This window comes from Macrobrachium nipponense, chromosome 15 (assembly GCF_015104395.2).
Source record: "Macrobrachium nipponense isolate FS-2020 chromosome 15, ASM1510439v2, whole genome shotgun sequence".
In the NCBI taxonomy this organism is placed as follows: Eukaryota; Metazoa; Arthropoda; class Malacostraca; order Decapoda; family Palaemonidae; genus Macrobrachium; species Macrobrachium nipponense.
This window is the reverse complement of record NC_087208.1, coordinates 62906528-62932269: the sequence shown is the minus strand read 5'-3', so window position 1 is coordinate 62932269 and position 25742 is coordinate 62906528. Positions and strand designations below refer to the sequence as shown.

At 36.5% G+C, this 25742-nt stretch overlaps 1 protein-coding gene across 1 annotated transcript; it reads left to right on the top strand.

The window, feature by feature from the left end:
• The first annotated feature begins 5473 nt into the window (after window positions 1-5473).
• LOC135226885 (neuroparsin-A-like) lies at window positions 5474-14483 on the top strand. Its single transcript, XM_064266577.1, has 4 exons — window positions 5474-5605; window positions 6107-6221; window positions 7998-8124; window positions 14020-14483. Exons 1-4 carry the CDS (start codon window positions 5550-5552, stop codon window positions 14157-14159), a joined length of 438 nt encoding a protein of 145 aa, XP_064122647.1. The 5' UTR covers window positions 5474-5549; the 3' UTR covers window positions 14160-14483.
• Window positions 14484-25742: the final 11259 nt, after the last annotated feature.

Here is a 25742-nt window from a genome sequence, read left to right as displayed (position 1 = left end):
CCATATTTAAAAAGATCTTTCCTTCCCCTCTCACCCAATATTTTGGCTATTAGGTACAAATGAAGTCTTTAATTGGGCTAAAATACTTAACTGGGTATAATTGTCTTATGATAAACCAATACAATGTTTAGTCTAAGGGTAGGTGAGCCAAATTTTCAGGGTAATTTTGAGGAAAATGGCTTAGGTAGGTGTAATCCCAGTACCTTTGATAACTTGGTATCTGTTGCAAGGCCAAGTGCCAAGGGTACTGGCACCAAAGGAAAAATGGGAGAATTTTGTGGTACTATTTTATTTTCATGTGGGACAAGAAGACACAAATTTACGCTGTTTCTAACTTGTATTGCATCTAAAAATAAGGGACCTGATTATGCTGTATAATTTATGTATAATACCAAAATTCTGCTTAATTATTGTATATTGATGAACAGTATTACTGCCGTCTGTCTATTTCATAATTACGTACATTTACCATAAACCAATGATGAATGTTTCATTTAGCCAAGATTAATAGGGGTTGCCATGATGAGGGTAGATGAAATTTAGATTATGATGTTTCCCTGGGCTGGTATAATGCTGTATCTTAGATTTGTTTCTCTGATGGCATGTTGTTTGCTCCTAGGTATGGCTAGGTTAGGTTGCATCCCTTTCTAGTAGCATTTAGTTTTTCGCTTATAGTGATAACAAACATGAATTATGCAGTATCTTTGCTTGTTGTGTCGGTAGCCCCTTTCCGTGTACAGGTATTTAATCCTTAATTTTAGGTTGTCCTTTTTTTTTTAATTCATATTTTATTAGAGTTCTAGGCAAAGAAAAGCATGAAAACAGGTGATTTGTTTCAGAGGTGAACTTACAATCAGACTGACCACAATATAAACATTGAGAAAAATTTGTGCCATATCTTTTGATAGAAATTGGATTTGCCAGTCTTTTACTTACTAAACTGTAGTGTAGGCTAAATAGTTAATTTGCTCCACAATCATAGCAGGGTCTTTGTTAGGTTACAATATATTATACAGGATTTATGTTCAGCATCTTTGAAATTTGATTGTGGAATGATTTGTATCATTACAAAATATACACGACTTTATGGTAGCTACTATTATCTTAAAAAATTGTGAAGATCAGGCTCATAATCAATGTGTGTGCTTCCACAAGTTCTAGGAACTTGTGCCTTATTTATTGTTAAATTCACTATATACTCTGTTTTTTTCCATCTGTCCATCCGCCTGTGGTGTTTTTGTATGGTAACAATGCGTCCCGGGCTTTAGACAGTTACATTCAGCTTATATTCAACGATTATAATAATATCCTATTTCGAATATTAACGGTGTAATTCGCATAATGTAAATTATTAAAACAATTTTCAGTTGCAAATGTACACCCAGATATCCTTTTATTTACCTAAAACTTACACAGCGTAACTATCTAAAGCCCGGGACGCAGTGTTACCATACAAAACCACCACAGGCGGATGGACAGATGAAAAAAAACAGAGTATAGTCACTAATTTTATCATTTTTCATTTTTAATATCTTAAAAGGTGGTTTTGTGGGGGTGTTAACATACTTAAGAGTGGACTTTCAATGTAAATATGGTACAGTACTTCATTGTATCTAATGAAAGCAAACAATTAAATGAGAATAATACAGAAATTGAAATAATAACTAATTTATTGGCTTAAAACTTTGCAGGCAGCCCAAGATTTTTCTCTGGTGCCATTTCATTTATATGAAGTATTTTATACTTACAATAATGGCTAAAAAACAAAAGGTTCCTTCTTCAAGTGAAAGAACTAAGTTTACTTTCAAAATTAAAATTCTTTGTGGCCCAAAGCAGTGGTTCTTAATTTTTTTTACCTTGACCCCCCTCTAGGTATTATACATAGATCCTAGCGCCCCCGCCCCCCCAAACCCCTGAAATTTTGCCAGCTCTAAACTATAAACAATATCTTGTCTATTTGAGAACTTGGAAAAATTTTATATTCTAGCGTAAAAGACAATTCTTAAACAAGATTTGAAATGAAAATTGACGTATATTAACTATTTTTGACATATTTTTAAATTTTTGGCCTGTTTTGAGATAATAATTAGAGAACATAATGCAGTGATAATGTTTTTGGCAATTGTACAGTTAACATCTCAAATTAAAAAAAATAGTCACTATCTGGCAACCCGCTTGCTCCCCCTGGAAGCTTCTGGTACCCCCTAGGGGGCGTGCCCCCCAGTTTAAGAATCATTGGCCTAAAGCAAGGAATATCAGCATCTACAGTGAACCAAGTACTCTATATGAACGAATTTGCTGTGTATTTCATGAAGACTTAGAAACCCATATTGGAATGGAATGGAATATAGAATTTTGGCCTACAGCCAAGTACAAGGACCTATGAGGTCATCGATCAGCGCTGAAAAGGAAAATGATAGTCGAAAGATTTTGAAGGTAACAGGAGGAAACCCTCGCAGTTGCACTATGAAACAATTGTCAGGAGAGGATGGAAAGTAAGATGGAAGAAAGAGAATATGAACAGAGGTACGGAATAAGCTGAAGGGACGCTGCAAAGAACCTTAAGTAATGCCTACAGTGCACCGCATGTGGTGCACTGAAGGAACTACCTTCCTACGGGGGAAAACCCATTAGGGAAGTTGTGTCTCTAGTACACAAATTACTGTACTGCTAAGTTCTTGATATATTTTCTGGCGAAAGCCACATTGAAGTTTAACTGACTTCCATCTTGAAGTAATAATGTTAGATTTAATTATGATATTAAAGAAAACCAAGAGGTTTTATAATAACCTGGATTGTTTTTAGATAAAGTAGAAAGAAGCAGCTCATATATGCATGAAATTAAGATCAGAAGGGCCTTGTTTGATTGTTTAATGAGATATTTATTGCCAAACATGAATATGAATGCCCATGTTTACTGTACATATAGTATTCTGAATGAGGTTGTTAAATCATTCAGGAGCACAGAGACATGGGTTAGCATGTTGTTTGGTATTTTTTTTTCTATTATATGTTGAGCACAGGACTTGAACTCTGTTAAGAGGTGGGTAGAGGTGAAGCAGTTCATGCAAAACCGGGAGCAGAAGTTAACACGTGCAGTGCTGTACATTCACATGGAAAAGTAACTACGTAGCCAGTTCTAATAGTGTCGGAAAAATGACTTACAAGCAATGACAAGGCATGTAGATTATCAGGTTTTTCAATTGTGCTTGTTAAAACGGCTTCCATCCAACTTTAGGCCTATGGTAGACAATTAGCCTACGTGAATCCCGATGTACTTGTGAGAGAATTTGCTGAATCAACTGAATTCTCATATGTATACATGCTGAAACATAGTCCATATTCAGAGGATTTACTGAATTCTTATATGTATACATGCTGAAACATTAGTCCATATTCTGAAGACATGTTGACCTACTGGATTCTCAAGTACGTTTGCAGAAACAGTCAACGTCCAGAAAAAGCCTGGGCTATTTAAATAGTTACCTTACTTGCTTCCATGATATGAAAACAGAGATTTGGCAGTATGGTTAGGTCTCGATATTTCATCTTGCAGGAATCTGATCCGCCAGAGAAATTAATGTTGGTTGTTACTGGTAACCAGACGTTTTAATCTGCTTAGTTACTGAATAAACTCGAGGGTTGGCGTTGATCCGATAATATCGTACATACAAGGTTTGTGTGTACGTAAAGTCCGAGCTATACCCATTATTACGAATGAAAACAAACCACAACACTGTAGAACATTGGTAATACAAGCCACAACACTGTAGAACATTGGTAATACAAGCCACAACACTGTAGAACGTGTAATATGCATATGTTTGCATTATGCTACTGTTGATGATGTTTCGATATGTTCCCCTGGTGTGATATTTGCATCTCATTTGTATCGTCTGCAGTTGATTCAATTTTGCACCTCCAGAAATGTGATATTTTCGTGGCTACAGAAGTGCTAAAGTACTTCAAGATATTGCCTTAATTATTTTCATGTATAATAACTAGGGTGGTCATTCAGTAAATAACTGGATATAAGGTCGAAATAAATGTTGATTTTTTTTTTTCACTCCATATATATATTCGGCTGTTCATACCCATCTGGAACTATCCACATCTGATGGAAAAAGGAGTTTAGTGTGGTGAAAAAACACTAATTACACACAACCATCTCCTCCAACCGCCAACACAGTGCGACGTAGTGGTTATGAAGGAAACGCAGATGTGACAGAAAAGTCCTTGTTTAGTGATTTGATTACTAGCATCACTGTAAGAAATTCTGTTATAAAGCCTGTACCTGTAGCTAGTTAGATTGCGGCATTCTCCATTTGAAATAGACCACAATGAAGTAATTTTGCTCTATCTGTGAGATGATCGTGCTCACAAGATTTACTAAATGAATAATTGTCGTCTTATTACCAGTATCAGATAATTGTTTCCCCCTGACTCAAGATGAAGTAAAGTGTGAACGAGAATGCATTTTGTTGTCACAGCAGTTGTAATGTTTATTTTGTTAATTTGATTGTATTCATTACTGGTTATTTTGTCATAATATGCTGTGGTGTGAAAGCAAGGAAGGTTACAGTTCTTTTACGCGAGGCTGTTTTCAATCGCAATACTTGTGGTTGAAACAAGTCTTAAGGGGAAAATGTAGACACCCTTTTCTTTTTAATTAAAAAACTCTCGTTTTGTTGATTTGTGAAGTATTTGACAAATAAATTCTGGTGTGTCGCTGGACAAAGAAGCCACGTGCCAGACGTGTCTTGGGCCGCGTGCACCGAAAACCTTTCAAGAGACACATGACTCCTCCGGAAGTGGGTGGCTTGTTCCGTTACAGAAGGGCATCGGACAGTATGCTCTTAAAGTTTACATTTGATTATCATAATGTTATACTTCCGGTCATAACTGCTCGGGGTATTGCCGACCACAAGGCGCTATCGACCTTACTCGTAGAGTCGACATTCTTCACTAACGAGTGGTATTCTTCGGTTATAAGAGCTATGTACTCGAGTTTTTGCCTTTGTTGGATTCTCCAGTAATTGGTCGTCGTTGTTTGGGCCTGAAAAAAAAAAAGAGAAAAAAAAAATCACACCGAACATGTAAATTAAGATCGATTGGAATTTAATGAGGTCGTTAACCCGTTCGTGGAAAGAAGGCTTTGTGATTGATTTATCGGTGTGTGTAGGGTATCATTTCGCCGCTCCTGATGGACAGGGGCTTCTGGTTTATCTGCAGCCTGTTGATCTGCTGGTAGAGTGATGCTTGATACTCCAGACCTTTCGAAACAAAGGGATAGACGATGATGCTGTGCAGACACGTCCGCCGTCATTTTATTCCGGGAAATCGCTCGTAAATCACACTTTTGTGACAGGTTTGCACCGATAAAGGGCAGGTCCCCAGAAGGATCAGATGGCCCCTGGTTTTATTTTTGTTTTATTGCTCTGGTTTTTTTTCTCGAGTAGTGGAAGGCCAGGGACGGACGAGTTGCTTTAATAATTACTAGAAGCATCGCTTGGAAGCATCACTTTACCTCTCATCTTCGGAAGGACACCATGGCGACGCTCAAAGCTCTTCTCTTGTCGGTGGTGTTTCTTAGCTTGACATCAGGGTAATGCTCGAAGCTTGCTTGCTTTTCTCATCTCAAATATTATTCATATTAGTTCGCAAATGTTTACAAGTTTGCATCTTGTTTGTATGCTGTCGCGTCTAGAAATCCGAATAGTGAGTCAGTCAATTTTTATGCGTTTTCATGTCAGTTAAATCTCGCGTTATGTCATAATGGTAGTGAAACGTACTTCCTATCACTTGTTCAGTAATTCTTGTCAAATCAGCTCTATTTTGGTTCAGTAATTCTTGTCAAATCAGCTCTATTTTGATAAGAAGTTATTGACTTATAAATTTTCACGTATCCCTCAAGCAGCTAGAAATTTTTATGCGTTTTCATGTCTGTTAAATCTCGCGTTATGTCGTAAAGAATGTTTCAGTGATACGTACTTACTATCACTTGCTCAGTAATTCTGGTCAAATCAGCTCTATTTTTATATGAATTTATTATACTTCTAAATTTGTATCCCTCAAACAGCTAGTAATTTCCTTTTCTGTTCAATAGGAGCCTGGCCGTGAACTGTGCTTGTGACCACGCAAAATGCGCTGTCTTGGACGAGGGTGACTGTCCCGTCGGATTAGCGCATGACCTTTGCGGATGTTGCGCCGTCTGCGCAGGGGTAAGCTTGGACCATTATCCATTGTTTATACAATTTGCTCTCTCTCTCTCTCTCTCTCTCTCTCTCTCTCTCTCTCTCTCTCTCTCTCTCCAGAGGGAAATTGTAGGCAATACTTGAAAAGTTCTTTGCGGCGTCCCTTCGACCCCCAGCTGCAACCCCTTTCATTCCTCTTACTATACCTCCGTTCGTCTTCTCTCTTTCATTTTATTTTCCGCCCTCTCCCAACAATTGTTTCAACATTATTTTCAGCGCCGAATGACGTCATAGGTCCCAGCGCTTGGCCTTTGGCTTAAATTCTAAATGCAACTAAAATTATTCCTCCTTTTTATTTTTTTTTGTCATTGTTCTTCTGTTTTACAACTTCTGTAGAGTTTCTGTTGCCTTCTTCCTTTTCTTCACCTGTATCATTTATTTTCTTACATTTTTCTTTATTCATATAGATAAGTAATTAATGTTATCAGTGTTATGATTGAGGTGAACTTGAGCGCATAAGTATCAAAATAAGTTTACTGTAGTAATATCCCATTTCGATTTTGAATCATATTCGTACAGCAAAAAGTTTAATGTAGACTTTTAATAAGAAATAACTACTGTAATTTCAAACTAAACTGATTTATCAAGGGAATAAAAACACCTAAAAATAATGATAACACCATCAACATCAAACAACTAAAAGGACCAAAACAAAGACTATATGAAGTAACTATTGAAAAAAATGAATCGCTGTCTCTCTTAATGCCTGCTCGACTTCATTTAACAAAAATAGACTTTGATCCTATGCTCGTAAGATTCCGCATTAATTCCCGGGAGACAAAGACATTGCATTTTTCAAGTCGGTATGATACTTGTCTAGCATAACCTGATCCCACTCAGCCACCGTTGTTAGTTTTTTTGCCTCGTACAGGAGTCTTCTCTGTCAGTTAGTTCCGCTAAATTCCAGCGAAATGGGTTTACCCATTTTACCTTCTTCATTGAATACGTTTCTCATTGTAATGTGATGTCACTCGGATACATCCGGCCATAAACATCCTTGACATCTTTGATTTTCTCTTGCGTTTTTTGTACTTTCTGCGTTTCATTGATTTATTATATTTGTTTATATGTTTATTTATTTTATTATTTGTGTATTGGTTTGTTCATTGTAATGCGATGCTTTTCAGGTGCATCTATATATACAACTTATTAACATCTTGATTTTCTCTTGAGTGTTTCTGTAATTTTCAACCTTTATTTTTTATATCTTTCTACTTACTCATTTATTTGTTCATATGTTTATTTATTTGTTTATATATTAAATTGTTTATTGTAATGTGATGCTTTTCAGATGCATCTATATATAAAACTTTTTACAATCTTTGATTTTCTCTTGAGTGCTTTGTATTTTAACGTTTATTTTTTATTATCTGTCTAATTATTTATTCATTTATTTGCTCATATGTTTATTTATTTGTTTATATATTTAACTGTTTATTGTAATGTGATACTTTTCAGATGCATCTATATATAAAACTTATTAACATCTTTGATGTTCTCTTGAGTGCTTCTGTATTTTAACCTTTATTTTTTATTATCTGTCTAATTACTTATTCATTTATTTGCTCATATGTTTATTTATTTGTTTATATATTTAAATGTTTATTGTAATGTGATGCCTTTCTTCTCATTACATCCAACCATAATAATGAAAATTTTTTATTTTCTCTCGAGTGCTTCTGTGTTTTCCCCCTTGTATTAGTTCATTAATTAATTCATTAATTTATTTTTTTTGTCACTTAGGCCTTAGGCGAGGAATGCGGAGGACCCTGGGGTATCTACGGGGAATGCGGCACCGGCCTGGAATGCCACCAGGAGTCATGCCCACCTGACACCTCGGATGCTGATTGCTATCTTTATTATCTCACTGGTAAGTGTATGACACCTTGCACGGTTGGAATTCGCGCTTTATTTTGAGTCGTGTCTTTGATTCTGTTTGGTTTTATGTGTTGTTGTTTTCGTTGTTGTTGTTGATAGGTGGTTTTATGTGTTATTCTTTTCGTTGTTGATGTTGTTGTTAATAGGTGGTTTTGTGTGTTACTGTTTTCGTTGTTGTTGATAATGTTAACAGGTGATTTTGTGTGTTATAGGTTTCGTTGATGTTAAATAGTGTTTTTGTGTGGTATTGTTTTCGTTGTTGTTGATGTTGTTAACAGGTGGTTAACAGGTGGTTTTATGTGTTATTGTCTCCGTTGTTGTGTTAACAGGGAAGTGTTGCCGTTGTTGCTGTAAATATTGGACCTATGCAGAAAAGGAATTCATGTCATTTTTATTACTGTCATTTATAACCAGACGCAGTATGGAGTGTATTGCCATTCTTTTAAATTTACTCTTTTTTTTCCCACCTCGAATAACGTACACAATTTTGTTCTTAGGCTTTAGGAATCAGGATCATGGGGGTTCAGGGAAGGGTGAGGGGGAGGGGTCAGGGATCAGTGAAGGGGGAGGGGAGGGGAGGGGAGTGTCAAGGAAGGGGGGTTAGGGCGAGGGAGGGGACAGTTTGGGAACAAATCTTCAGTGCTCCATCTAAGAAGTTGCAGCTTCGGTCCTGTTCAGTTGAACTCAGTAGGAGGGCATTGCTGTCAGGTCATTTCACGCGGTGCACTGTAGGTACTACTAAATTGTTTTCAGTTTCCGATTCGGCCCCTGTCTGCATCCACTCTTTAGCCTTTAACTGTACACTATAGTCCTTCTTGAGTTCCTCGTTGGACGAGAGGTTTTCGCGTTCTGCTACTACTCCGGTGGTCCGAAGTTCGATTCTTGGCTCGGCCAACGCGGAATCAGAGGAATTATTTCTGGTGATAGAAATTCATTTCTCAACATATTTCGGTTCGGATCCCACAATAAACTGTAGGTCCCGTTGCTAGGTGACCAATTGGTTCCTAGCCTCGTCAAAATATCGTAATCCTCCGGGCCATCCCTAGGAGAGCTGTTAATCAGCTCAGTGGTCTGATTAAACTAAGATATACTTAACTTATAGTAGTTCCTGTCCAACACCTCCTAATTCCATCTTTATATTCCCTTTATGTTCCCGAGTTCTTTTTCGTCATTTTAAATCACATCATCTCCCTCTTTACATCCCCGTAGAGCGGGGTGGGGGGGGTTTTTCCTTCGGGGTATTTCCTTACGGTTCTTTGCAGCGTGCCATCGGCTCCTATCTGCAACCCCTTTCGTTCCCTTTACTGTGCCGCCTTTCATATTCCTTCTTCCATCTTACTTTCCACCCTCTCCTTACAATTGATTCACAGTGCAACTGCTTTGAGGTTTTCCTCCTGTTACACCTTTCAAACCTTTTACCGCCAATTTCCGTTGCAGCGCTGAATGACCATAAAGGTCCCATCGCTTGGCCTTTGGCCTAAATGCTATATTCAGTTCAATTCCGTCCCTCTTTTCACTGTCTTATGAGCTCTGTGGCCGAAAGTGTCCGGGTGTTTGGGATGGGAACCTAAATTTCATAAATCAGACAGTCACGTGATTGGCTTACTTAAAGATTTTTCTTGTATATCTCGATTAAAGTTTGTAATAGGCTGCGGTGGAAACACATCACAAACCAACGCACAGATAGTTGAAGACTGTTAGCAGTCAGTCGCAAAGGAAAGTCCTTGAATGTTCGTGTTTACTGTATTTCTACCCTGGCATATGGTTTGTAAATGATAAATTACAGCTACAAGTAGTAGTTTCTTAACTGTGTCGTAACAACTCAGTATTCGTATCTTTGTTTCATATTCCCTGTAGTAATATATATATATTACATATACACGTATATATAATTATGTATAGTATATATATATATAGATATATATATATATATAGATATATATATATATATATATATATATATCGATGATTGTTGCGGTTCTCTTTAAGGAAACGGGTTATTGATGAAAATGCACAGGGTGTCCATAAAGTCCCAGTACCATTACAAGTATTTATTGTTCAGAAACCATATAACATAGAGTAATGCAGTTTTTTTTTGGTAGAATGTTCTACATGTCCTCAAGTTTACATGTAGAGTACTTTATGCAATACATGATCTTGCCACACTTCGTAGAAGCATTGTTAAAGTTGTCCAAACAGTTGACGCTGATATGCTGCAGCGCGTATGGAGGGAGATAGATGGAATATCGTCTCGACATTGTGAGGGCAACTGGAGGTGCTCATGTGGAATGTATTGCATGAAATGCTCTGAATGTAAACTTGAGGAAATGTAGTACATTCTACAAAACACTGCATTAATCCATGTTATATGGTTTCTGAGCAATAAATACTTGTAATGGTACTGGGACTTTATGGACACCCTGTATATTTATATATGCACCTCTCTCTCTCTCTCTCTCTCCTCTCTCTCTCTCTCTCTCTCTCTCTCTCTCTCATTTATAACTCTGTTACACAAATAAGCATGTGCTCGTTGCTTTTCCCGTTACTTCCATATTCCCTCTGAACTGTTTTCATTCCTTCTAATCATTCCTTTTGATTTCTTTTCTTTTATTCCTTCGAGAAGTCTACTCAGTTTCATTGATGATTTTTAATACCATTTGAAGTCCGTGAATTACAGTATCTCTCAACTCTTCCTTTCGTTCGAACTTTGAATAACTCGAGAAGTCTGTTTTTATTTTGTGAACACAACTAATTTAATTTTTGTCCCCGATCTTTTCTTCTGATTTGTAAGTAATTCATCTGTGTAAGATTACGTTTCTTTGACAAGCGAATGATTTCGTGTGGGACCTTTTCAACTTTGTTTTGGTTTCGTGGAAGAATCTCGTCCTTCCATTTTTAAGTAAACGCGTGAGAGTTGCTCTTAACCCTTGTGTGCGTGCGTGCGAGTGTGTATGTGTGTGTGTGTTTAGAAAGGTACCTCAAGAACGGATGAACGGATTCTTATGATGAAAGCATTACGTCACCCCTTTTAGGTTAGGGTAGGTTGGATTCATCGGGAAAACGACGATTTAAATTATTATTATTATTTTTTTTGGGGGGCGGGGTGCAATATTAAAGTAGAAGTTGATCTTTCTTGTATTGCCGGGCTTGACGGAGTGTGGCTTTGCATGACGTGGATGATCGTAGTCGTTGCGACGCCAGATTGTATAAACAAGTCAGTCAGTCAGTTGTGTATTAGCTCCTTACCTAGTACTCCTTGTTATACATTTTATCATCACTCTGGCGTCCTTTAAGGTAGTTGAAGGTTTATGCTTATTGCTAAATTCGCTATCTGCGGTTTAGGTGGAATTTCCGAGACTTGCAGAGCCTTATCTTCATTAATTAATATATATTTATATATATATATATATATATATATATATATATATATTATATATATATAAGTATGTATGGATTTATGTATGTATGTATGTATGTATGTATGTATGTATGTAGCGGTAAGAAGGTTTAGAAATGCGGCTATGGTCTCATTAAATTACTCTGCAGTAAATTATCATCGGATACGTTGAACGTTTGGTCTTATGGCGATTAAGAAAGTGGGAAAATGTGATAAGTAATAAAAACTTTCTAGTATTGCCTGCACTTGAACGTTTTTACGATATCCTACAGCCAACAGTAATGCCATACTTTCTGCTATAAACCAGATTGTAGTACTTATACCTAACGAAATCCATCATGATATTTTAGCAGGTCCGTTTGTATAGTCGCTAGTGTCATGACATGCCGGTCAGGTGTCGCGAGTTCGCGCCTACCCAAGGCGATAAAAAAAAATAATTGGCTCTGTATCGCGAACAGTTACTGCAGTGTGGGGTCTGCGGTGGGAGGTTGAAACCGAGATTCTTTGGAAGCTTGAATTTCAAGTCCTTGTGAATAGGTTTCATTTACCGAACTAATAATGATAATAAAGTCTGATAGGTCGAGGTATGATAAGCTGATAGGCTGATGTGTTTATATTGTAAGCTTTGGTAAGTGGTAAGCATAATAAGCTTCATACTTGATCACCTGTAGTGTGGTATTGCCGTCAGTGGACCTCATGTGGTGCACTGTAGGCATTACTTCAGGTTCTTTGCAGCTGCCCTGGACCCCTAGCTGCAACCACTTTCGTTCCTTTTACTGTACCTCATTTCGTATTCCCTTTCTTCATCTTACTTGCCACCCTCTCCTAACACTTGATTCATAGTGCAACTGCTTTGAGGTTTTCCTCCTGTTACACCTTTCAAACCTTTTACTGTCAGTTACCATTTCAGCGTTGAATGACCTCATAGGTCCCAGTGCTTGGCCTTTGGCCTAAATTTTATATTTAACTCAGTTCATACTTGATCAGTTCAGATGACATCGGTTGTAATACTAAATATTTAACGTCATCTAAAAATATGTATATTTTAAAATTAGATAGTTACCGTGTTTATAAAATTGTAGGGAAATACAATGTCACCTTTTAGCAATAGCCTGTTATACTAACTGCAGTTTCAGTTCTTAAGCACTTTTAAAGTATTCTTACTTGTTTGGTAGTGAGAATTTGTAATGATGATTTGCTTGCTAATGGCTTTGACCTTTGTTCTATGAAATTTTCTTGTTTATGTTTCTATTTATTTATTTTACTTTGTACCCCGAAGAAGTGTACGCAATACACGAAAGCGCTTGGTACCTGGTCTTTAATTTTTCACCTTTCATGTGGCTCTTTACGTACATATTTGTCACGTGCCGTTGTGACTTATTGCTGATATATATATATAAGTATATATATAAATAATATTATATTAATATTAATATATATAATATATATGTATGTATAATATGTATGGTTATATATATGTTTGTGTTGTGTGTGTGCGTGTATGTGTATGTGTGTGTATTGTAACTCTTATTCTACGTATGGTTCTCATGCATATATGTATCCTGTCGTCTCACTGTTTATGTCTTGCGCATACTACAGCACGTCATTTTCAATTTTTTCCTTTCGATTTATACCAAATCTCATGCCGAGACTGCCGGCTGTGCTCATTTTTTTTATACCTTAATTTATTAGGTTATTTCTGTTATGAATCCCTACTGAGTTTTTCTTATTTTGTGTTTTAGACTATTTTTTTCCATTTTAATTTTTGTTTCATTATATTGTGTTGTCCTGCATGTTGTTTTAACTTGTATTGTTAAAAAAAATAATTATTTGTTTTTATGTTCGATTAGTTTGTAAAACTCAAACCATCCTTATTTTTATATTTATTACGTTTTGACATAATTTTACTTCTGTATTTGATAGCTACTGAATATTTCCCTAGTTTCGTTACATCTCTCTTGCTATTTTGTTATTTTAATTTCTCGTAATTTTAAGGTTGTTTTAGTTTTTCGTATTTTTGCATTTTAATTTCTTGCAATTTTTAAGTTATTTTAATTTTTCGTATTTTTAGATTTTGATTTCTCGTATTGTTAAAGTTATTTTAATTTTTCGTATTTTTAGATTTTGATTTCTCGTATTGTTAAAGTTATTTTAATTTTTCGTATTTTTAAATTTTGATTTCTCGTATTGTTGAAGTTATTTTAATTTAGCGTATTTTTAAATTTGAATTTATCGTATTTTTAAAGTTATTGTAATTTTTTGTATTTTTAAATTTTAATTTCTCGTATTGTTAAAATTATTTTAATTTTTCGTATTTTTAAATTTGAATTTCTCGTATTTTTCAAGTTATTTTAATTTCTCGTACATTTCAAGTTAAGTTTTTTATTTTTTTTTTTATTTTTTTTGGTTTCTGCATTATTATTATCATCATCTCTGCCTTTTTCTTGTTATTCTGTAAAAAAAAAAAAAAAAAAAAAAAAAAAAAAACAGAGCCCGGGAAATGCATCGAAAAAAGGCGCAGGTCAGTGCTGGACTTCTTCAGAGGGGCCGATCAGAAGGGGCTGGAGGCCATTCGAGACAGACGTCGCCTCAGGCTTCTCCATGAGCTGGAACACATGAAGAAAAAGTAAAGAAGAAGAGACGGGGGGACTACTCGTACATATGGCTGGGTTCTGAAGTGGAAAGAGAATTGTTGATAGGAATTGTGAGTTGTGAGTGAGACTGGATGTAGGAGTGAATTTCATTATTGCTGTATGATATATCGGTACACACACACAAATAGAGAGAGAGAGAGAGAGAGAGAGAGAGAGGCGAGAGAGAGATGGACACTTATTTTACCAGATATGTACTATGTAGGCTTTTTGTGAAACCCCAAGTGACCCTTGACTTCTCGAGTTTTTCACACTTTTTTGTATACGCTTTTCAAAATAGCTGTTATAATGTATATATATATAATATATATATAATATATATATTTTATATATATATGATATTATACATATGTATTACACACATATATATGTCTAATAAAAAGGACCCCCATTAAAACGCGAAAATGTGGAAAGTAAATGCTTATTATCAGAGACTAAACTGTCTCTCTCTTCTGGGCAGGTCTTCTGAAATTTACTTTCTACATTTGGCGTTTTTATAGGCTTTTACTAGATGAAATTCTGTTTGAACAGAATATATTTCACAGTCATATATATATACATACATTATATATAATATATATATAGATATATAATATAAAATAAATAAATTTATTTATATAGATATTTTTATATTTTTACTAATAAAGTCATTTAGCATATATATATCTATATATATATGTGTGTGTGTGTGTGTGTGTGTGTGTGTGTGTGTGTGTGTATCTATGTATGTATGGTAGAGAATATACTGCTCCTAATAGGGATGATTCCAAGAAAAAATCATAATTATGCTCATCCTTTAATTGTCTAGTCAAGGATGAATTTCCGCTGTAAAAAACTTCTAGAACACCTGTCGGTTAACATACCCCCCTCCCTGAAAGATCATGAGCATCGCGTGGACACCACCCCCCCCCCCCGCCCCCAGCCGTTCTTGTGGATCCAGAGAAGCTTCCCTGGACCCTGATTCCGCCCTTAGTATGCCTTGCTCAATTCGAAGTCACGATAATTCTTTACGGGGTCCTTTCCTGTCCCAACATTCTGTTTCACCCCATGTCTATCAGCATTTCTTTCCTTCGAAAACTTGGGACAAATATTTGTTTGTCCTATTTCCCTAAATTTTCCCTACAGGATCAAACTAGCTATGCCTGCCACCTCGGTGGCCGCCAGTTCGATTCTCGTGCATTCCACTGAGGGGTGAAAGATGAGTATTTCTGGTGATAGAAGTTCACTCTCGACGTGGTTCGGAAGTCACGTAAAGCCGTTGGTCCCGTTGCTGAATAACCACTGGTTCCATGCAACGTTAAAACAACAAACAAACAAACAAAAACAAACTAAACCAGCTGTGAAAGCTCTCCTGATTCTTCGTTTCTCTTATGCCAACATATTGTTGTATCATACTAATTACATTCCACTGCTTTTATCTCTTTGCACTCCACATTTACTTCATAATTATTTTCAATATTTTTTGGGGAGATTGTTGCTTGTCCAAAGCCCGTTTCCATCTTGGCTGCGACCCACTAGAGTCGTCTAACTGCGCTTACGCCAGTGCATAGTGGGGCTCAATGGAACTTCACAGTATGTCGTGCTGTAGCTACCTTCCGGGATCTCTCCCGGGCGCTCTGCCTAGTGAGGCGAGTAGCTTGACCACTAGACCCCAAGACCCATGTGTGTGTGTGTGTGTGTGTGTGTTGTGTGTGTGTGTGTGTGTGTGTATGTAATTTGAAAATGTCCCTTTTTTTTCGTAACACCAGTTTTGACAGACTGAAATACCTTTTAATTTAGTATTTGTCAGGCTTGAATACCTATGAATAGTTTACTGTTTGCATACTGTTATAGCTTAATTAAGTGAATAGACGCTAAATAAAAAAAACTCTAGCACTAAACTTAAAATGGAAATTATTATGAAAGTCGATCATCTTGGTACAAGATTGTCTTACTGGTCTTACCTAGATTTAAGAATATGTTAGTCGCAAGTATTATTTCTTGAAGGATAGACGACATTCAACTGTTTCTGGAAATACATGAGAAAGAGATGGAGGTATTTATCATTTTGGACATTTTTGTGATGGTTTGGGAGAAGGTATCTGTATTGTGTTTACATATTTATTACTTAAGGAATTAAACTATGCAACTTCTGTTTCATTAAGCCCCGTCCACACGGTCGAGCTTTGCCCGACGAACTTTGTTCGATGTGACGTCAGAAGCGGGAAAACTCAGAACCTTAATTAACCAGTGTTTCTCCGCTTCTGACGCCACATCGAACAGAGTTCGTCGAGCAAAGCTCGACAGTGTGGACGGGCCTTTACGACGACAATATGTGGCCTAGATAGAGTGGTATTATATATCTGATTCTGAAGTCTCTCGAATTTGATGAAAAGGAGCATTTGTATCGCCACAATCTTTTCCAGACATTTTCAAACGCTTTGTATGTAAGTAGTTATACATTAATAAACGTTATTCTATAGAATGTTAGGATTTTCTTTGATATGGAATAGTTCTAAAATGGAATACCTTTATAAGTTGATTATACAAGAGGGAATCATGAAAATGAATAAGTAAGTATATACACAAATAAAGGAAGTAAATATTTTATTGTTATAAATAGTGAACAAAAAGGTAAGAAATTTGTTGAATGAAAAAAAAAGAAAAAACCACAAAACGCAAAAGGGGGAAAAAAAACCACACGATAAAATGAAAACGGAATATCATCGCGTAATAGGCAATAATGAAGGAAATACCCAGTTAATTTCAAGAAAAATCCATAGTTGAATTAAAGGAAATAATAGAAGGGAGATGTAATAAATGGGCGTGAAGACAAACAAGAATAATATTGCGATAACGAAAGCATAAAGGGGATTACAGCACAGGTATTAATACCAGGAGTAATTTGGTTAATTACAACACTATATCACAATCGCCACAACCCACATAACACGAAGACTCTGAGAGCAAATCAAAAGGAAAACGCTAGAGAGAAATGAGCGCCTCAGTGGCGTGGTCTTGGCATGCCACCTCGGTGGCCGCAAGTTCGATTCTCTGGCATTCCATTGAGGAGTTAGAGATGTGTATTTCTGGTGATAGAAGTTCACTCTCGACGTGGTTCGGAAGTCACGTAAAGCCGATTGTCCCGTTGCTGAATAATCACTGGTGCAACATAAAAACACCATACAAACAAGCTAGAGAGAAATGTTTGTGTTTCGATTGTAACCAAATCCCCGAGCAGTGTAATGACAAGATCACAACGATAATTATGGAATTTTGCGGGAAGAAAGAAAGTAGTGGGATGGAAAAGAAGAGTGAGTCAGAGGACGAGGGGGAAAGGTCGAGGAACAACACACAATTGGAGGAACTTTACTTCGTAGGGGAAAAAACGCACGTCGATGGAAATGTTGTTGGACGTGGTGGAATAAAGCAAAACAAACCCCGCGTTAGGGGTTAGTGACGTCAGTGCACCTCATGCGGTGCACTGTAGGCATTACTTAGGGTCCTTTGCAGCGTGCCTTCGGCACCTATCTGCATCCCCTTTCATTCCATTTTACTATACCTCTTTTCATATTCTCTCGTCCATCTTACTTTCCACCCTCTCCTAACAGTGGATTCTTAGTGCAACTGCTTTGAGGTTTTCTTCCTTTTTCCCGTTACACCTTTCAAGCCTTTTACTGTCAATTTCCGTTTCAGCGCTTAATGACCTCATAGGTCCCAGTGCTTGGCCTTAATTTTGTATTAAATTTAATTCAAGAGATGAAATGGAAAATAAGTCCTTATAGGCGCAGAGGAAGAGGGAATTAAAAAATTCTTTGAAGCAACAAATAGAGGTTTAATAAAATAAACGAGATGACCGAAAATACGATCTTTTGAGGAGAGAAGTGAATTAAAGGGAAACAAGTAGGGAGTCGGTGAGAAAGAATGCTAGAGTAAAACATGCTAATGAAGAATTGAGGTTCAGCTCCTCAGTGGCGTGGTAGGTATGGTGTTGGCGTGCCACCTCGTTGGCCGCGAGTCCGACTCTCGGGCATTCCATGAACGGGTTAGAGATGTGTATTTCTGGTGATAGAAGTCACTCTCGACGTGGTTCGAAAGTCACGTGAAGCCGTTGAACCACTGGTTCCATGCAACGTAAAAACGCCATATAAAGAAACAGCTAATGAAGAGATGTTGCATGAAGAGAAGTATGCGGATGTTGAGAGAGTTCGTATTCCGAAGAATGTTAAGTGTAGGCAGAAAAGTCGATTTGAAAGTTGCAAAATCGAAAAAAAGGGTTCTTTTAATGACAGGAGTCCTTGTGGAACTGATTGTTGGTTTCGGAAACGCACTTGACATTTAAAGTCCTTTCAATGTAATTCGGTCAGTAAAGGACTGAGCTAAATTCCTCTTTTTTTTTTTTTTTTTTTTTTTTTTTTTTTTTTTTCTGGCTTGTTGTAACATTTTTCTTGATTGGGTTAAAATGCAGTTATAGAAATCAAAGTACATGCACTCCTTATCCCCGTAGAGGGGGCCAGTGTCGTCAGTCCACCTCATGCAGTGCACTGTAGGCATTACTTAAGTTTTTGTTCTAGTATGCCCTCGACCCCCAGCTGCAACCCCTTTCGTTCCCTTTACTGTACCCCCTTTCATATTCTTTTTCTTCCATTTTACTGTCCACCCTCTCCTTACAATTGCTTCAAGCACCTCAGTGGATTGACCGGTATGGTCTTGGCCTGCCACCTCAGTGGCCGCGAGTTCAATTCTCTGGCACTCCACTGAGGGGTGATAGAAGTTCACTCTTGACGTGGTTCGGAAGTCACGTAAAGCCGTTGGTCCCATTGCTGAATAACCACTGGTTCCATGCAACATGAAGCACACTATACAAACAAACTTAACAATTGCTTCATATTGCAACCGCGAAGTTTTCGTCCTGTTACACCTTTCAAACCTTTTACTCTCAATTTCCGTTTCAGCGCTGTACGACCTCATAGATAGATCCCAGTGCTTGGCCTTTGGCCTAGATTCTAGATTCAATTCTATTCATGGACTCCTTTATAAATGAGAGAAGGCAGCACACCTCATTCGTAGCGAATGGCGGTAGAAACCCAAGACGGAAGATGCCGGAGAGAAGAAATCTCTCGAACGCAAAGGTTGTGCTTGAGAGTAATGACTGGGAAGGAAGCAAATGACCGGTTCCGAGTATTGTCGGGATTAACGTTTTATCGAAGTGGGTTGGAGTTTCGTGACCGGCGTCGGCTTCGATGGATACCTTGAATGAAGAAAGTCATGTTCGTGTTGTCTGCTTGCAGATTGCGTATCATTTGACTCTAATTTCGTTAGAGACTGGATTTTCATTGTCGGAGTATGCAGTAGAGATTTATAAAGAGTTAGACACTTTACTTTCGAAACTGAAGTGAATTTTTTCCTATTTTTTATCATCGTTGGAAGTAGTTACTTTGTGAATGTGGATTGTTATATGAATTGAATGCATGGCTTAATGTTTGAATGCCCCGTAGGGGGTTAGTGCCGTCAGTGCACCTCATTTGGTGCAATGTAGGCATTACTTAAGGTTCTTTGCAGCGTCCCTTCTGCCCTTGGCTGCAACCTCTTTCGTTACTTTTAATGTACTTCTATTCATGTTTTCTTTCTACCCTAATATTGTCCACCCTTTTTAAAAATTGTTTCAGTGCAACTGCGAGGTTTTCCTGTTTCACCTTTCAAAACTTTTACTGTCAATTTCCGTTTTAGCGCTGAATGGCCTTAGTTGCCCCAGTGCTTGGCATAATGCCAAAAATCTATATAGAAAAAAGAAAAAAAATAATGTTTGAATGTCTGTTATCTTATGAATTCGTATATACGAATATTTATACTTGCTATTCCATCAATTTGTTTATATATATATATATATATATATCATATATATATATATATATAATATATATATATATATATATATATATATATATATATATATATATATATATATATATATATATATAAAAGTGTATGCCAAGGATACGTGACAAGTAGACAGCCAGTTATCAATTAAGATAAAATTTACTCGCCAACGCGTTTCGTAACATCATGTTACATCTTCAGGGCTACAGAATAAACAAGTATATTTAGATGTCTATATACACGCACAGTATAGTGCACGTTAGATTATCAGCTAATATTCTTTGGGATGAGATTTCTATCGCTACGCCTACTGTACCCTGGCTGTGACTCTGCAGCTGACTAAGTGCCAGGTAGTAAATACATAGCTTACTGCATATGGATAACAGAGGAGCTATTGGGCTTTAACGGAACCTGCCAAAGTGGTTCCATCTTGGTCGTAGACCCCACACAGCTTCCTGACTAGTAGATGGAGTAACATCCCAACCAGTTGGGCAGTTCGACCCGGCGGTTCATCCATATTATATAAATTGAAGTGTGAATGTCAGTGACTTGTTATAATTCTCGTGAGTCATCTTTTATTGATTAAAACGGCTCACGCACATGAATATATGAACACATATGTAGTATGTATTTTATTTATACTATATATTTTATATATAGTGTATATATGTAGCTATATATATGTATATATATACACATATGTATATATATAGATATATATATGTACATATATATATGTATTGTATGTATATATATATATATATATATATATATTATATATATATATATAATAATAATAAATTGATTGGCTGAAGACTACTAAAGCTGACGTCACTAATAATAAAATAAATACACACACACACACACACACAACCACCACACACACACACCACACACATATATATATAATATATAATATATATATATATATATATATATTCTATATATATATATGATAGAGAGAGAGAAGAGAGAGAGAGAGAGAGATGACACCTTTGCAAGCGCCCACTCATATATTCTAGATCTGTGGGGGGTGAAGGAGTAGGTACGCCATCGAATGTTTTCAAGCAGGAGGATCGTAAAGGTTGTCATTCTAAACACGAAATTTCGAATGGGAAATGAAAGGCCTGAGAGGCTGAACTGCTAAAAAAAAAAAAAAAAGGAAAAAAAAATAAGAAAAAACTCAAAGTCGACAGGTGGATCAGACATTAAAACAGATTACCACAAAATACTCCCAAAGGCCTTTGTTCAGTCGTGACCTGTTATAGGGTCTAGTTTAACAAAGACAATAAATTTTTCTCGGAGTTTCAGTTTTTTTTTTGTATTGTTTTTTTTTTCTCTCCAAGCAGTTGATGGATCCACCCGGGGCGATGCTTGACCTAGGAACTTTCTAAGACCCGTCTTTTTGTTTTCGTTTTAATTCGCGTTGTGACCTTTGGACTCTCTCTCTCTCTCTCTCTCTCTCTCTCTCTCTCTCTCTCTCTCTCTCTCTCTCTCTCTCTCGTTCGTACTACTCATTGCTGCATTCAAAGCATAATATATATATTTTCTCTTGAAAGTTTGAAGGAGCTACTTTTCATTGTTTTGGAATAATCCATATTTTGTCCTGAGAAAGTCAAGGAACTGCTTGTCATTGTTTCAGAATACAATCAGTATAATCAATATTTTGTCTTGAAAATTATGGAGTAGCTTTTCATGGTTTCAAAATACAATCAAGATTTTGTCTTGAGATTATGGAGTAGCTTTTCATGGTTTCAAAATACAATCAATATTTTGTCTTGAGAATAAGAATGAACTGCTTTTCATTGTTTCAAAATACAGTCAAGATTTTGTTTTGAGAATATGAAGGAGTTACTTTTCATTGTTTCAAAATACAATCCATATTTTGCCTTGAGAATAGGAATGAACTGCTTTTCATTGCTTCAGAATACAATCAATATTTTGTTTTGAGAATATGAAGGAATTACTTGTCATTGTTCCAAAATACAGATTTTGTCTTGAGAATAGGAATGAACTGCTTTTCATTGTTTCAAAATACAATCATATTTTATCTTGAGAATATGAAGGAACTGCTTTTCATTGTTTCAAAATACAATCGATATTTTGTTTTGAGAATATGACGGAGTTGCTTTTCATTGTTTCAGAATACAAATAATATTTTGTCTTGAGAACAGGAATGAGCTGCTTCTCATTGCTTCAAAATACATTCAGTATTTTGTCTTGAGAATATGAAGGAACTGCTTATCATTATCTTTAAATACAGCCAATATTTTGTCTTGAGAATATGAAGGAACTGTTTTTCTTTGTTTCTAAATACAATCAATATTTTGTCGTGAAAATATGAAGGAACTGCTTTTCATTGTTTCAAATTACAATCATATTTTGTCTCGAGAATATGAAGGAATTGATTTTCATTGTTTCAGAATACAATCAATATTTGGTTTTGAGATTATGAAGGAACTGCTTTTCATTGTTTCAGAATACAATCAATATTTTGTCTTAAGAATAGGAATGAATTACTTTTCATTGTTTCAAAGTACAACCAATATTTTGTCTTGAGAATATGAAGGAGTCGCTTTTCTTAGTTTCAGAATAATAAATTGATATTTGGTCATGAGAATATGAAGGAACTACTTTTCGTTTTTTGTTCAGCTACAAACAGTAACCACTGCCATTATATCTATTGGTATTTCCAAAGTTTATGGAGGCTGTCGTTTCTCGTTACGGCTTAGTTTATGACGGTGGCCATATTTTTCTTACTTCGTGTTTTATTACCATTATTTCCTCGCTCCTGTAGAAGCTCCGGGTACCACTGGCTCTCTCCGTTTCACCCGCCTGCCCTACAGGCAGTGCATGACAAACGACAGCAGCTTCCTTGTGGTTTTGGCCCTCCAGTTTTTAGGCTGTGTTGCAGATGGTGTTTTGCGGTACTTCGTCCCCTCGTAAGCTGTGGTTAGATGTGGTCTGAATCGTGGAATGGAAGCAAGCGAATTGTGGTTGGTGGATTTGAATGGGAAGAATGATTTGTAGAAACTTGACCCTCAAGTTTGTGATGAATGGGAGCGTGCAGAAAGGTAATACAATTTGGCATATAGAAATAGTGTCATTTTTTTGAATGAGGAGAGTTCTGATTAAACGTTTTCTGTCAAGGGAAAATGGGAAACTATGCAAAATTTGAATAGAGATCGAATTTTTATGATATCCATTATTTGTTTCTGAAAATTCCATGGAATCAATGTTGCATATTATGTGCATTTAGTTAGGAACACAAGTATATGAAGTAGCTGAGGCAGATCCGGTATTTTAAGCCTCCCTAATGCTTATGGGTATATATATTTCTATTTCTATTTATATAATGGATTATAATTTCTCAAGTCAGTGGATGAAATGATTCACATATCCAAAACCTTAGGGATTTTGATATTGTTACTAGTACTCCAAGGTGGATATATAGATATATAATATATAATATATAATATATACGAATATATATATATATATATATATATATATATATATATATACGATATATATATATGTATATATATATATATATATATATATATATATATATATAGAGAGAGAGAGAGAGAGAGCAGAGAGAGAGAGAGAGAGGCGCTAATGAAATCAAGGAAGTGAATATAGTATATATCCAAATATGAAGTTTATTAACCCTAATAGACTCGACTACGAAAGATTCTCCATTTAATATCACCCACTCGCCTCTTGATTTATGTGAATAACTTCTATTTTCGACAGAATGAGATATCGAATGGTAATATTATTCACCGTCAGGCGTTAGAATGAACAGACTCACCTTGTCTACCTGGACACTGATGATACCAAGAAAAAGTGATTATTTGAAGTACCTTTTTTCACATATTTTTTAACAAGTCAATAAAAGTTATCTTTTAAAACAGTATGGTATGTGTTTAATGGAATGCGTGAGACGTGATATTGCATAGCGGAAATTATTGGTGGGTGTAAAATCTTCAAACTGTAATGAAGTTTTGTGCCATTTGTGATTCGACATTCTTATGTTTAATTGTCGATGTTCCCCGTGGGGAGTGGATGGGGGTGGGGTGGGGGGCTAGTTCCGTCAGTGGACCTCATGCAGTGGCACTGTAGGCATTACTTAAGGTTCTTTGCAGCGTGCCTTCGGCCCCTAGCTGTAACCACTTTCGTTCCTTTTGCTGTACCTCCTTTCATATTCTCTTTCTTCATCTTACTCTCCACCCTCTCCTAACACTTGGTTCATAGTGCAACTGTTTGAGGTTTTTTCCTGTTACACCTTTCAAACCTTTTACTGTCAATTTCCATTTCAGCGCTGAATGACCTCATAGGTCCCAGTGCTTGGCCTTTGGCCCAAATTTCATATTCAATTAAACTCCATTGTCGATTTTTCCACTAAATTCTCTGGCCCAGGGTACGGTTCGGATTTTAGGGCGCCAGGGACCCGGTATGTAAACCGAGGTTCCTTTGTTTTTAGTCTATACATGAGGTGCACTGTAGGCATTACTTAAGGACGAGTGGTTTGTATACTCGCCTACCAATTTGGTAGGCCAAGTTCGCTCCCGCCTGCCGCCAATGCGGAATCAGAGGACTTTATTTCTGGTGATTAGAAATTCATTTCTCGATACAGTGTGGTTCGGATCCCACAATAAGCTGTAGGTCTGGTACCAAGTAACTGATTGGTTCCTAGCCAAATAAAAATCTAATCCTTCGGGCCAGCCCTAGGGGAGCTGTTCATCAGCTCAGTGGTCTGGTTAAACTAAGATATATATTTTCTTCCTGATCTCCAAATATTTAAGCATGAACAAATTCATTACTGCTGTCTGCTGACGTCTCTCGAATTCCGATATATCGGTGTTTTTTTCCATTCCCTCATATATATTTATATTTTGTGTATCACACTTTCTTATAACGTCTCTCTCTCTCTCTCTCTCTCTCTGTAGACTAATTTCCCTTTGGAGTCCTCTTAGATTTTGACTGTATCATATGCAATAGATAATACTAACAATTATAACGCCAACTCTAGTAAATAATCAACGACGAAAATATTAATTATTAGACAAACACATAATATTTCTGGTCCCAAAAAGTGGAAAAGTGACTCCGTAGAGCCAAGACAAAGTATGTTAGAACCTCCCGAATAGAATGCGCACGCGATATGCAATTAAGCTAATGAGTTTCATAAATCCGTAATTTAATGAATTCCATTAATTTCTAATGCCCAGAGTTCGTCTTACGACGACGAGATTTGGGGTGGGAGACTTTGGTTTTGTAATTTATTTACTTATTTATTTCTATTCCTATGTAATTTTTCGAGTATTTAGTAGTCGAACGTACTTTTTATTAACAAGATTACCTTTATTTTTTAGTTTTCTGTAAAAGAAAACTATTGAGATGGCCATTTGTCTGTCTCTCCGCACTTTTTCTGTCCGTCCTCAGATATTAGAAACTACTGAGGCTAGAGCGCTGCAAATTGGTATGTTGACCACCCACCCTCCGATCATCAACCAAATTGGGTCAGGAAATTTCATGGGCCGCGGCTGAAGGTTTCATACAGCATTATAGGCTGTACAGAAAACTCGATTACGCCAATTAATTTTTTTACTTGTTTATGATTTATAACTGGATTTATATCCAGATATGTTAAGATGTTAATTTGTTTTTCGCTGCAGTTCATCTCAAGATTGGAAG

What these genes read in the sequence shown, in the direction of transcription:
- LOC135226885 (XM_064266577.1), top strand. Translation starts at nt 5,550, where the DNA reads ATGGCGACGCTCAAAGCTCTTCTCTTGTCGGTGGTGTTTCTTAGCTTG. An exon ending in TTTCTTAGCTTGACATCAGG is followed by an intron (nt 5,606 to 6,106) that starts GTAATGCTCGAA and finishes TCTGTTCAATAG; the next exon opens with GAGCCTGGCCGTGAACTGTG. An exon ending in CTATCTTTATTATCTCACTG is followed by an intron (nt 8,125 to 14,019) that starts GTAAGTGTATGA and finishes AAAAAAAAACAG; the next exon opens with AGCCCGGGAAATGCATCGAA.